The sequence below is a fragment of the Aedes albopictus genome, chromosome 2, assembly GCF_035046485.1.
Source record: "Aedes albopictus strain Foshan chromosome 2, AalbF5, whole genome shotgun sequence".
NCBI classification, from domain to species: domain Eukaryota; kingdom Metazoa; phylum Arthropoda; class Insecta; order Diptera; family Culicidae; genus Aedes; species Aedes albopictus.
Window position 1 is genome coordinate 383,191,206 of NC_085137.1, and position 14,633 is coordinate 383,205,838.

A 14,633-nucleotide genomic window follows, 5' to 3' on the forward strand; every position below is an offset into this window, starting at 1 on the left:
CCACCTGGAGTTTCTTCAGGAATTCCACCTGGGATTTCTTTAGTAATTCCACATCGGGAATTCCTCCTGGAATTCCTTCAGAAACTCCACCTAGAATTTCTTTTAGGATTCCCCCAGGAATTCCTTCAGGAGTTCCTCCTTAGATTCCTTTCGAGGTTTCTCCTGGATTTCCCTCAGGAGTTCCTTCTGGGACTCCTACAGGAATTCCTCCTGAGATTCCTTAATGAATTCTACCTGGAATTCCTCCTGAAATTCCTTCAGATTTTTCACCTAGGATTCCTTCAGGAATCCCTGATGAGATTCCTTTAGGAATTCCTTCTAAGACTCCTTCATGAATTCGTTCTTTGGGATTTCTTTGGGATTTCTCCTGATATTGTCGGAAATTCCTCCTGGGATTCCTTCAGTAATTCAGGGAATTTAGCATTGATTCCTTCAGAAATTCCTCTTGGGATTCCTTCACGAATTTCTCTTTAAATTCCTAAGAAATTCCTTCAGGGATTCCTTAGGGAATTCCTTTACGGATTCCTTCGGGAATTCAACCTGAGATCCCTTCGGGAGTTCCTATCTGAATTTCTTAATGAACACCATCAGTAGTTCCTACAATGCTTCTTTCGCGAACTCTTCTTGGGATAACTTCCATTTGGTATTCTCTTAGGAATTCTTCTTAAGTGTTCTTCAGGAATTTCATCAGGGGTACCTGCAAGAATTCATACTGGGATTCCTTCTGGTTTTTTCCCGGGATTCCTCCAAGCATTTCTCCAAGAATTTCTGCTATGCTGTCTTGACAAACACTTTTTGTTGTAACTTCAGGATTTTCTCTTCAGGATTTCTCCTCAGGAGTTCCTCCCTCCAGGGATTGCTTCAGGAATTCTTTCAGGGAATCCTTTCGTTGTTCGCTTAGGAACGCTAGCGAACTTTTTTTGTGATAAATTCAGGAAATCCTTCTGGCATTCCTTCGGAAGTTGCTCCTGGGATTGTATCAAGAATTCTACCTGAAATTCCAACTTCGATTTCTTCGATAATTCCATGTGGGATTTCATCTTAAATTCTTTCTGGATTTTTTTAGGAATTACTCTCTATAGAATTCCTACTGGAACTTGATCAGGAATTTACCCCGTGGTTCTTTCATTTTTCTGATTATTACGCGATTTTATTGCGTTCTAACAGGTATCTTTGTTTTGATGGTCAAATAAACAAAACAGTTTTAATTTCCGTGGATAAAATGACAGTTTAATTGATAGAATGACAGCTTACTCCAGAAAAAAAATCTCCATACTAACTTTAAATGAATTTTTAAACTAGTTCCCGGACACCAAAAATAATGAATTTTTGGATTTCAAATAGTTTTTGGGTGGAGATTTAGATTATGAAATTCTGGATACCCTTGAAGAACTCAATTCCTCCTGGGATTCATTCAGGAATTCTTCCTGGGATCCTTTCAGGAATTCCTTCAAGAGTTCCTCCTTGGATTTCTTCCGAAGTTTCGTCTAGATTTTCTTCAAGAGTTCTTTTTGTGTTTCCTTCAGGAATGCCTCTTGGGATTCCTTCAGGAATGCCTCTCGGGATTCCTTCAAGCATGCCTTCAAAAATTTCTTCGAGAATTCTTGCAGGAACTTTTCTCTGGTTAACTGAGGAGTTAACTTCAGTATTTTTTGCTGATATTCATTCAGCATTTTTTCTTGTTTTTTTTTTTCAAGAGATCCACTTTTGATTCCTTTAGAAATTGCACGATAGATTTCTCAAGTAATTCTTCCTAGGATTCCTCCAAAAATTCCTCTTGGGATTACTTCACTAATTTCTCACGAAATTCCTCAACATTTTTTTCAACGATCCCTTCCAAAATTCATTCAGGATTTATTCAAGGATTTTTAAGGAGTTCAACCTGGGATCTCTTCGGGAATTTCATGAACTCCAACAGAAGTTTCTGCTTCCTTCACGAACTTTTCTTGGGATAACTTCAGGAATTCTTTTTTGGGTTCCTATGGGAATTCCAACTGGGATTCCTTCAGGAATTCCTCCCCAGATGGCTTCAGGATCTCCAGAACTTCCTGCATGAGCTCTTCTTGGCATAACTTCTTGGGACTCCTTCAGAAATTCCTCCTAGGATTTCTCCTAAAATTCTTTCGGTCGGGAATTCTTTCAGGAATCCCTCCAAAGAATGCTTTAGCATTCTGTCTGAAATTCCTGCAAGGATTCCTTTAGGAACTTTTTTGTGATAACTAAAAACTTCAGAAATTCCCCTTGGGATTCCATCAACTTTTCTTCCTGCGGTTCCTAAGTGAATTTAACATGTTTTCCTCATGAATTCCTGCTGGGATTTTTTCAGGAATTAGTCTTGGAATACTTCCACGGATTCTTCCAGGAATTCCTTCAGGAACTTATCGCGGATTGTTTAAAGGAATTCCTCCAAAAATTTTTCCTGAGATGTCCTCACAAATTCCTGCTGTGATTTTTCGGAATTTCTTATGGCGTATCTTCCAGAATAGCTCCCAAAAATCCTTCAGGAATTTTTCCCGAGATTACTGGCGAGATTTCTTGGAGAATTCTTCCCAGGATACCTTCAGGAATTTCTCCTGGGATTGCTTCGGAATTCCTTCAGGGATTTCCTCCTGGGGTAACTCCCAGAATTACCTCTAGAATTCCTTCCGGAGTTTTTTTCAGGAGTTCCTCTCAGGATACTTTCAAGAATTCAAGGAACTTCTGGAGAAATTTTCTCTGAATGCATTGAAGAAATCTTTGCATGATTTTTTGGAGAAACTCTCGGAAAAGTTAATGGAAAATTTTTCACAGTAATTTCTGGAATAATCCTCGAAGAAATCCTCGGAAGAACTCCTACAGCAATACTGAACACCATTCCCTAAAAATTAAAAAAAAAAAATGGAATGCTCATTGCAAGACTTTCCGGGTAAATTCCCGGAAAAATTTCTAAAAAGCCCGCATTAAATTCGTGAAGCCTTCGGTGAAAGGCAGGATGCTCGAAGTAATTTTAGAAAAATGTAGACAAATGAAAAACATAATGTTTTTAAATAAGGATTATTTTTAATCATCGCTAGTGGGTATTTCTGGAGAAATCCACAGAAAAATTTATGGAGGAGCCTTCGGAGAAGCTCTTGAACAAGGGCTCAAAAAATTCTCAGATAAATCTGAAGACGTATTTCAATAAAAATCATCGCTGGCATTTCTAATCATTATTCACGAAACTATCTAAATGAACCTTCGGAGAAATTTCTGATTTGATGAAGTTCTTTAGAGAAATCTCAAATGGAATCATCGAAAAAAATCTTACAAAATTTATGAAATTCCTGGAAGAATCATTGCAAGAATTTCTGAAAGTAGGTATCTGGAATTTCTGGGGTCCTACCTACTTCAGAGGAATTTTGGTATCCGCTCAGAAAATCTTGAATGAATCTTAAATCGAATTTCTGGAAGGAGCCTGAAAGAAATATCTGAAGAAATTGTAGTAAACATTATGGAGGAGTTACTGGATGAATTTATAGAGATGTCCTTGAATGAATTTCAGGGATGGTTCTCGAAAAAAAATCTATAGAAATCCTCGAGGGAACTAGTTGAAAGCTCTCCGAAAGAATTTTTGGTGGAATCATTTGATGATTTTCAGGAGGAATCCGTGGAGAATGACACTTCCTTTGCTAACCGGAAATATCCGCATTTACCCGTTGATAACCGTCTCTAACCGCCGCTAACCGAGCAGTAATTTGATGCAGTTAACGACAGTTAGCAGAGAAAGAGATCATTGGAAAAAATCGGCTGGGACTATTCTAGAAATTTATGGATTTTTTACATCTAAGAATACATACTCGTAGCAGTTTTTAAAAAATATGGAAGCATGTTTCTGATACCCCAATTAAACCAATGGAAGAATACCCGCATAAACGATAACCATAAGATTTGTTTAACCGCTCATTCGGGATACATTGATTGATTGATTTGTCTTTATTAGAGAGACTTTCAGCCCTTGGCTGGTTCGTCTCTCATTCGGGATACAGTTCAAACAGTATGCGGTATTGTTGAACCGTCTACATTATGGTCCGTATATTGTGTTGGTTTATTAGGGTATTTAATACAACTTTCTGAAGAAAACTACAAAGGTTTTTCTCAAAGAAACTTCGGTGGTATTTTTGGTAAAATCCTCAAGTCGAGTTATCAAGCTTCTATAAAACCTAAAGCTAACAACTTGAGTATTTTTTGAAATCTATGACTAAGTAATTAAAATTCCAATGGGTTTCCTCGTTTTTTTTCCTGAATAGATAAGGAGATATTATGATATTATGAGATTTATAACAAAATTCGGCTGTAAATTAGTACACTACAATAAAAAACAATATTCTTCACAGAAAATCTCCTTTGGATAGATAAAATAGGCTCTACGGCTCATATATATGCATATGGCTATGCCATAAATGTCCCTAATGAAGGCGAACGTGCCTAGGAGTCGGCCTTTTGATATCTGATAGCAGCCACAGCAAATAAAAGTGTCCGATAGTTTATTTTGTCAATTACGACAAACGGCCACTCCTAATCTTTTCACGTCTCCAGTCACTGTAAAAAAATGCCTTTCTGTTTAATAAACTTAAATGATTCCCAATCAAGCCATTAATCGAATTGTCCGCGTGGTCATGAAGTACCGTGGGGTGCCCTAATTTCGCGCGGGTCCAAATTTCGCTCACTGATAATATATAGAGAACATAATCATAGAACTCTGGAGCTCAATTTGAATAGGTCGTATGTGCTTTCGTCGATACAAAATTCGATCATTTGGATTCGCTTCTTATAGCGGAAACTGTTGAAATTTAACAAAATTAATACTTATAGACGATTCCTTACAAAACCGGCTTTCGGTTTTATCATTAATTTCCATTTTCAATTTAATTTATTTTTCCAGAATTCAACGGTACTACATCTAATATTTACATTTACATTTCAGAGATTTGGTTTAACTTTCAACTGAGAACAATTCAAATTCATCATAGGAGACATCAATACATACAACATAAAAGTACTAGCTATGTAAAGCTTTTTTAGGGAAAAGAGTAAAAAAAACCCTAGAATTCAGAATGTCTTAAAGCTAATATCACAGATGTTGAGGGATGAGTGCTCCGATGAGCGGATTTGCTGACATCTCACAGGAGGTCCTGAAGGATCTGGTGGCCTGTTTGATGCTTGTTTTGTTTTATCATTAAAAGCCATCGAAATATCATCCATATTGCTACTATTTCTAAAATAAACTGATCGAATTTTATATCGACGAAAGCACATATCTACGACCTATTCAAATCGAGCTCCAGAACTAATCGTTGCATTGTCCAAATTTCACTTTAGCTAGTATAGTTAAAGTAAAAATGGGACAATTGCACAATTGTTTTTATGATTATGATGTCTAAATATGATCAGTGAGTGAAATTAGGGCACCCCAAAGGTACCACTACTAAATACGCACCAGTAATTTCCATAACAAATATCAGGCTTGACCTTACACTACCCGTCATAAGTACGGACTCACAAAAAGTATTGCAACAATATTGCATCACCCTGACTCACCTCGATATCTCTAAAACCAGAACACCTATAAAAATGCCGCCTTGAAAAAAGTTCTTGCTTTTGGTCTTCTGAATAACTTTTCTGAAGACAGCATCCTTGTCCTCAGGTTTTGGAGATATCGAGGTGAGTCAGGGTGATGCAATATTGTTGCAATACTTTTTGTGAGTCCGTACTTATGACGGGTAGTGTATGTCATTTGCAGTTGTAAAAACTTTGCCGATTTTTCTATTAGATAATTTTCTCAACTCATGTTTGTCTTCAAAACCTTGTCAAATATACAAAATTAAATTTACAATACCTTACAATAGGCTAACCTTTTGTAATCGTGGGCCACAGGTCAGACTTTGTACCAGGTAACGGGCCAAAATTGTGTTGACTTGTCATTAACAAAATAACCAATATTTTACCCATTTCTCGTGAATTGCTTCGATTGTTTCATACGAAAAGTTCCTTCAAATTTCAAATAGTTAACCCTCGAGCAGACGCGTCTTGGATCCCTTCAGCGATACCATACGTGATTTTTTCATGGTGCGTTTACTTACTGTTCTATGAATATATGTCGTAACTTCGTTCCACGGGCCACACAAAATGCCTGCGCGGGCCGTAATTCCCATAGAATGAGATCGGACGCCCTGTTGGATTTTGAAATCCTCGAGAGTATTACAAAAACTCCCACACAATAGCCCACATTGTCCATTCAAAGGTTTGATTTATGTAATTATGTAATATTCTCACCAACTTGTAATTATAGATTCCTGACACATAAATGGCTTTGGCAAATGCAACAGCAGACACTACATCATAAAATTAGGAGAAAGCTTTCTGGAAGCTATAATTCAAGCCTAGCGTTATATTCAATTAAGACATCGCTGATGGGCATAGAGTACCCTAGAGCCTTGATTTGAATATCACGTGACATACCTACCGTCTGATGTCCTCTTTGTTATCGCCAGGAAGCTTCTCAGGCTCTTTGAGACGATCCACTCTCATGATGTTGCTGACAGCACAAGGACATAGGATATTCACGACGGCTTGAGCTCACGTCGTCGTAGTGGTGTTTTACGAAGCATCTGATAACTTCTCGCCAGTTTCTCCGCATCGGTTTTGTAAGATCCCCGTGTACACGCATCACCATCGGGCGAGGTCGAAAAGTTGCAGCTTCTGAGTAGGGATTCGCACTAATTTCATCCGGGTAGCCTGTCACTTCCAGATATCCAAGCCACTGCCTTCAGTAGCTTGTTCTGCCGCTTGCTTGATCCACCGAGATTCTTGAGTATCGTTGTTTTGCCAGTCCGCGATCCGAACATTCTTCAGACTGCTCAAGCTACTTGTAGCCACATCCGAACAAGCCACGGAAAGGATCCGAAGACTGAAGACATTCTTAAACAGTTTGACTTGTCCTGCCTGCAATATATAGAAAAATTTTGTTATGTAAATTCTGTCAACAAGTGAAACCGCAGAAAAACAAACTTTACTTTAATTAGGTTGACGATCTCTCCTTCCATTTTGGTGTCAAAGTGTCCGGTCATCGGATTCAATCGAAGCTCACTAGTTTAAATTTCCTAGTCGTGCAGTCCCGTAACCAATCCTTTCTGGAAATACAAATGAATTTGAAAAAAAAAACGCGAGGTCACCAAACTTCCGCATCCAAAACTTACCTCATGCCTTTGTCCCGGGGAAAAGCTGTCTGAAGGGCACGAAATGACCATGGGGGAGAGTATCTGTAAGACGGGAATCGAATGGACGGGAAATTGACCAGATCAAACGTACCAGCAAATCGGTCAACAATATTTTGGTCGAGCAAGCGGAAACTTGCTCCGATGTCCGAACTGATGATCCCTCAAAAATTGCTGACTATTTCTGTCATTTCTGTAATTAAAACAAAAAATATTAAAGAATGTTTCATTGGTTTGATTAAACAAGTGTTTATAGTAAAAATACCTACAAAAACTTAATAATAATCTAAGAAACACCACTGCACTCGATCAATGAACACTTTCAAGAACATGGCGGCTTGCTTCGCTTGCGCAGACCGACCACAAACAATCAGTACAGTGTTGCGAGATTTAATATCGCATCTTAGGGGATGCGATATGGCATCGATTTTGTGTAATTGTACACAACTAAAGTGCACCCACTTGGTTGCAGCTGTTTTTGTGTAATAATCACGTTCATTGGATGTTGATTTTACACAAATTAGGTGTAATAAAAAATTGTTATTATATTTCTGTGTAATATCAAGGAAGATGTAATCGAGCATAGAAAAGGCGTGATTTTGCATCTGAAAATCGCTTTTACATCGATTTTTTTTCACATCGGCAAGAATACATCGATGTGTTTTACATTAATTTTTGCTGTGTAACCATAAGACGAGTGCACCACCGACGAACCGACGTGACAGCTAGAACAAATAAATTCAAATTTGTTGTCCGCGACGCCATGATGAAAAATAGCCAAACACTATCGCCACCTCTATAACGGCTCGCGATGATTTGATAGCTCGACACCGAACCCCCGTGTGTTCATATAGGAAACGGTTCGCGTCTGCGCTGATTTGACAGAAGCGATCGCTCGCTTCGGTGGTCGACCGTTAAATTTGGGGGGGGGGGGGGGGGGGACACTTTTGAATCACCACTGTCACGTCGGTTCGTCGGTGAGTGCACCGCCTGCTGAAAGTTCACTCGGGCAGCGAATTTTGACACCACAGCGGGGTCGACTCTCAACAACTTCTACCCAGCTGAAAATTTGTTTAATTTATTACATCTAGTTTTCGCGATGAAGTTGCAAAAATATATGGACTAGTGCATTAACTACAATAGACGTTCGATAACTGCAACATGTTTACGTTTCACTTAGCGAACAAAATTCGATAACTGCAACGTCAGACAGGCGTCAACAACCCATCAATTGACGTTTAATGAACGCAAAATTCATTCGACCGTTCATTTGGGCTAACTTGGCGCACCGTTTTGACGGATAGCGGTGCGATAACTGCAAATTTGTTGCACTTACCGGACTTGCAGTTAAAAAGCATTGCAGTTAAACCGTTTGCACCGACCGAACGTCTACTGTATATGCATATGCATCACTTTAAATGGAAATTCATGTAAGAAATGAAAGAAAAAAATATTAGCGCATTTTAACGAGTGCACCGATGAACATTGAGTTCACTGAGCCTGAATTTTTTTGACAACACAGCGGGGTCGACTCTCAACAACTTCTACTCAGAGATGCATCACACAAATGCGCTGATAATATTTTCCTTTGATTTCATACATGAATTTACATTCAAAGTGATGCAGATGCATATAGTTAATGCACTAGCCCATATTTTTGCAACCTCATCGCGAAAACTAGATGCAGTAAATTAAACAAATTTTCAGCTGGGTAGAAGTTGGTGAGAGTCGACCCCGCTGTGGTGTCAAAAATTGCGGCCCGAGTGAACTTTCAGCGGGCGGTGCATTCGTCTATAGAGGTTGCTGATGAATGAAATCTGTCTCTTTCTGGCTCACATATGTTTTTATCAGGAAACTGTTTCCTGATGAAAACATATGTGAGCCAGAAAGAGACAGATTTCAATCATCAGCAACATCAAAAATGAGTCGTTTTCCACTCACTTTGGTACAAAGTGGAACAGCTCATTTTAGAGTAATTTCAAATTACTCACTTTTGAGTAACCGCAAGATTTGGAAAAATTAGAGTAGTTTTCAACTCATTTTGATAATTTCAATAAAAACCAAAAGAGAGTAGGTATAAACTGAGGTTCACGATTGTATAACATTTCGCGGTAAACCACTTCGCGGCAACCCATTTCGCGGTGTCCCATTTGGCGGTATTACATTTCGCGGTTTGTACCATTTTGCGGTACGTCATTTCGCGGTTTGGACCATTTCGCGGTTAACATTTTCGCGGTCGGTACCATTTTGCGGTACGTACCATTTGGCCGTTTTTTCCCACAAAGGACGTATATTTCAGAATTCATAACGAATCTAAACCCACATAGAAATACAGGAATATAAACTCATATCTCTCTTAATATTTACAATAATAATAATCATTACAAATGAATCAACAAGTATGGAATATAGAACATGTACTGTTCCCAAACAATACGAACCAATAATAGAATATCTGAATGTAAAAACAATCAAACTCACCCATTTATTTCAAACGACATTTTTTGGTTTATTGCAAAAAAAATTAATAACAACTTGTTATTTATAAATAGTTTGCTAGTACTATAGTTTGCAATTCAACAAACGTGTTAGTTGTTTCAAACTACACCGTGGTGTGTTTGAAAGGATTGTGCTACTTTTCCCCGAATGTCGTTTCCCAGAAAGTAAATTCCCCGAATAACAAGCCGAATGGTCTGAGGAGTGATAGAACTTGAAAGAACCGCTTATAAAATAAAGAAGGGTGTGATTCGGGGGAATGGGTCATTTGGGGAAAAGTGCCATTCGGGAAATGGCATTCGAAGAAAAGCAGCACAACCGTTTGAAAGAAAGTAAATTGTTCGATGAAAAAGTTAACTGCTTGATGTCAATTAACTTTTGTTAAATGTAATTCGAAAGAACGGCCTATGCGTTAAAGAAGGGAAAATATACCATGAAAATATTAACAGCCTAATGCCAACAACTATTTGACCAGTATAACTAGAAAGAATAGCCTATGTTTGAAAGAAGGGAAAATACCTGATGAAAACATTATCAGATTGATTGTGCCACCAATTGTTTCGAAAAGATAACTCGAAAGAATAGCCTATTTAATAAGAAGGAAGAATATACTATTTGTAAAAAATCCTTACATTGAAAAAAATCCAAGAATGTCATTAGAAATTTAAATTAAACCAATTATGTATTACATACATATATAGATATAATCATCTATCATTATGCTATTGCCACACATGAATGATAGATTGAAAACTGTAAGGTATCTTTCGAGATATGATGTATTCTGGGAAGTGAATTTCTCTGAAATTCGGCATTTTGGGAAATGGTTTTCCCGGAAATGACGGGCCAACCGTAAATATTTGATAGAATAAATTAATCCTTCTATGGCCTTGTTTGTGTATCCATTTGTTTAAAATAGCAAATATTGTCAGATTTCTTGAAACGTAAACACCGCGCGGCCGTTGAATTGTTTCAAAAAGGGGCTTTGCACAAAAGTTCACGCGGTCTATCGTTTTCGAAAGGAACAGCCGCACCATAGGAAACGCCGCAATGTTATTTCCCATAAGCATGTAGTAAACAGGGGGTGAAAATCGCGGTTGTACCTTTCGGAAACGATAGGCCGCGTGCACTTTTGTGCAAATCCCTCAATATGAAAACTGCTGGTAAATAGTGTATGAGTTTTCTCTAAGAAAGCTTAAAAAACAATCAAGTTGTTGAAAGACAAAATGACACCGCCGAAAAGAAAACCGCAAAACGGTACACCGCGAAATGGTATACACCGCGAAATGTCATACCGCGAAACAGTACACACCGCGAAACCATAAACCGCAAAATAGTACACACCGCGAAATGGCTCACCGCGGAATGGGTCGCCGCGAAATGGTTTACCGCGAAATGTCGGACAACCGAGGTTCACACTACCATCACCTGGTAGAAAAGTTGCACGAATCACTGTGTTGTGCAATATCGTCAACAGAAGGCGATAGTGTGAAACGTCAAACGTATAGAAAAACAATGCGCACGTATAGAAAAACAATGTTTGTCTGTGACGCTAACTGCCCCAGTTCACCCAAGAAGGAATGAAAACATTTCTCCCAGTGTGCTCAAGCTAGTACTTCCTGCTTGTATCATCATCAACGCAGCTTGATGACGGTCAAAGAAATCATTCATCAATTCGCCTTGACGGAACTCTTTGAGAGAATTGCTCTGTGCGTGAAAACATTTTTTTTTAACATGGGAAAGGATAGGAGCTGCATTTTCAAATGCTTCTAAAATATTTTAGGGACTTCAGATTGAAAAAAGAGTTAATGTTTTGCAATATACTTTCAATTAGCTACATTATAACTGGTTTTAGACAAAATGTTTTTAAATCACAATGTTATGTCTATAATATAGCGTATCAAAATCTCATTCGATAACATTAAGAACGTTTTGCTTAAAAAAATTTCTATAAAGAATTAGAAGCATTTGAAAATGCAGCTCCTATCCTTTCCCATGTTAAAAAAAATTGTTTTCACGCACAGCGCAATGGTCCACTGCACGAATGTATGCTGGCCTGCTTACTCTCACGCGAAATTTGACGTTTGAGCGGTGCCGACACCGCTCAAACGTCAAATTTCGCGTGAGAGTAAGCAGGCCAGAATAAATTCGTGCAGTGGACCATTCTCTCAGAGAGCCTCCGTCAAGGCGAATCAGCATTGTTGATGTTTTCCGTTTTCTGAACTCTAGATGGACATTTGAAAAGGGCCTATCTGCTTTTTGTAAACAAACATGTTTCTGTCTCTGTAGGGCCCATCTGCATCCACCCACACACATCAACACTCTTAACAGATAGCTTGAAGAACACTCTTTCTGATAAGGGTGTTGATGTGCGTGGGTGGATGCAGATGGGCCCTACAGAGACAAAAACATGTTTGTTTACAAAAAGCAGATAGGCCCTTTTCAAATGTTCGTCTAGAACTGGCAGCACAATTTTTTGTTTTATTTATAAAAATGCGGTGCTCTGTTCCGGATTGCAGTTACAGTTCTTCGTGCTCCACGGTGGACGTCTGCTCTTTTGTTCGATTTCCTGAAAATGAAATTCTCCGCGATCGGTGGCTTCAAGCGATCCAGTTGGGATCCGGTGTGATGATGGATATGCAAGCTGCGTCAACATTCTCAAGCGCGCCGGCCAGCATTTGCAGTTGGCATTTCCAGGACCAAAGCCTGAGTACTTATCAGGAACCGAGTCAGTTCCTTGATCAGTAAGTATTTATGTGATGCAGCATAGGTACGGCAAAAATGCGTTTTGGGATTGATAGGGCTTGCTGTTATCGCAGCTATCGGAAGTCCGCAAACCAATAGTGGCACCGTAGCACTTCAGGCTCAAGCATCCGTCATCATTTTTCGGAAAATAAAAAAGCAGTTTTCTCGCTGTAAATCAAAACATCGACCATGAAAATATATTCACTGCATTCCACATGAGGAATAGGATGCAGTGAATATATTTCCATGGTCGATTTTTCGACTTACAGCGAGAAAACTGCTTTTTTATTTTCCGAAAAATGATGCAGGATGCTTGAGCCTTCAACAGTGGAAAAGTTAACAAAACAGCGTGTTAACTTTACACTTAATTAGTGAACCAGAGAAGCAGAATTTAGCACTAACTAACTAATCAAGTACCTAACTTCCTTTCAGAAATGGAAAATTCGCAGAAGTTGGCAGCTGTAGAATTTGTTTGAAGTTCTACCACAGCCACGAAATGATGTCCACGGATAAAAAACTGCAAAGAAAGACGATTTCGGCTCTTGTTCAGAAAATCCTAGGAACTTCAATAATGAAGGCTGATTTTTTGCACAAAATCTGCGAGGAATGCCTGGTGAAGCTTGATCTTTGCTTTAGATGGATAAAGGACGCAAAGATTGCTGAAGTACTTTATCAACAGCTGGCAACGGTTGTGCAATCCGAAAACTTTTACATTCAGGGAAACGCCGATGACGATAAAAGCGTTTCATACAAATTCGATTTCTGTGCCCAGGAATTACTTGAAACCGTCAGTCAAGATGAAAACTGCGTCACTTTCGAGATTGATCTGGAACCTAAGATTGAGGATGAGGAACAAACTGTGACGAGTAACAAGAGTATGGAATTCGTAGCAATCGAGAAAAATAGTTCAGAAGATCACTTCCTCCAGGAACAACCGGTCAAACGAAAACCAGGTCGACCTCGCAAAAATCCAATAATTGAACCAGAATGTAATGAAATAAAGACTGAAACAGATAAGCCAGCGGAAAAAGGTCCGCCGAAACGCAGAGGACCTCAACCAAAACCGAAGAAACCAAAACAAGACTACAAATACATATTGGCTCGCAAATGCTACATATGCAACACGTTGCTCGGTACGCACGCTGAACTAATCGGGCATCTTACGACGAATCACGCAGCCAAAATCGATTATACATGTGCGGAGTGCAACAACAAGACATTCATCAAGGTTACCGGATATAATCACCACCTGAGCTTTCACGATTTGGAATTCCGACCGGAGAAGTGTGGCCATTGCAAAATCGGATTCTCCACAGTCCAAGCCTTGAAAGTCCATCAGAATCGTGACCACGGAACAAAGCACGTGATTTTGAAGGTCAATCGACGTAGCCAGAAGGGAAAGGCCTACCAGTGTGATTCGTGCGGAAAAACATTCCGTGGTGCGTATCAGCTGAGGGAACATGACGACTACTATCACAAAAAAATCTATAACTCGACCTGTACAGTTTGCAACAAAGCGTTCCCCTCGAAGACGTTGCTTCAGAAGCATTACATTGTACATTCCGGCGAAAAACCGTACAAGTGTGACTGGTGTGGAGAAACGTACAAGAATTCCTCCTGCTTGAGCTCGCATGTGCTTAAGCACCAAAAAGCACAAACTTAAATCCATTGAACTTTTAATCAATGTTTCGTCAACAACTAGTCTCAATAAAAATAATTGCTGAAGCATGCATTTAAATACTTTTATTATAGAACAGGATTTATCTCAAGCGTGGGATTTAAGCCGATCAATTTCACCTCTTATCTATACGTCGATAACGGTTGAAGTCTCTACACTTAGCTCATACAGCTAATAGGTTGCCAAAAATCCGAAAGCCCGATCCAGCTCAACACCAGACAGGCGTGCTTTTCGTAACCCATCAGTGAAATCTAGTCGACGGCCGTAACTTTAAGATTATGCTTCCATGGCCTACTGAAAAGTGTATAACTATACTGCCGTGAATCGCATATTTGTCCCATTTGCATAGGAAATCCAGCAAAGATGGGACTGATATGCGATTCATGGCAGTATAGGCTGTTAAACTGTATAAATACTAAATACCGTGCGAGAACCATATTATAGACAGCTCCATATTCTGAACAGTCGGCCAATCCAAAAAA

General features: G+C 39.1%; 1 protein-coding gene and 1 long non-coding RNA gene across 2 annotated transcripts; one reads left to right on the forward strand and one right to left on the reverse strand.

The window, feature by feature from the left end:
* Window positions 1-6,278: 6,278 nt before the first annotated feature.
* LOC109431363 (uncharacterized) lies at window positions 6,279-7,911 on the reverse strand. Its single transcript, XR_009997178.1, has 3 exons — window positions 7,502-7,911; window positions 7,032-7,425; window positions 6,279-6,960 (listed from the first exon to the last, which is right to left on the reverse strand). It is a non-coding gene; the product is annotated as an uncharacterized LOC109431363 (long non-coding RNA).
* Window positions 7,912-12,186: 4,275 nt separating this feature from the next.
* LOC109402744 (zinc finger protein 184) lies at window positions 12,187-14,205 on the forward strand. The gene is made up of 2 exons (XM_019675456.3): window positions 12,187-12,472; window positions 12,906-14,205. Exons 1-2 carry the CDS (start codon window positions 12,222-12,224, stop codon window positions 14,134-14,136), a joined length of 1,482 nt encoding a protein of 493 aa, XP_019531001.3. The 5' UTR covers window positions 12,187-12,221; the 3' UTR covers window positions 14,137-14,205.
* The last annotated feature ends 428 nt before the right edge of the window (window positions 14,206-14,633 follow it).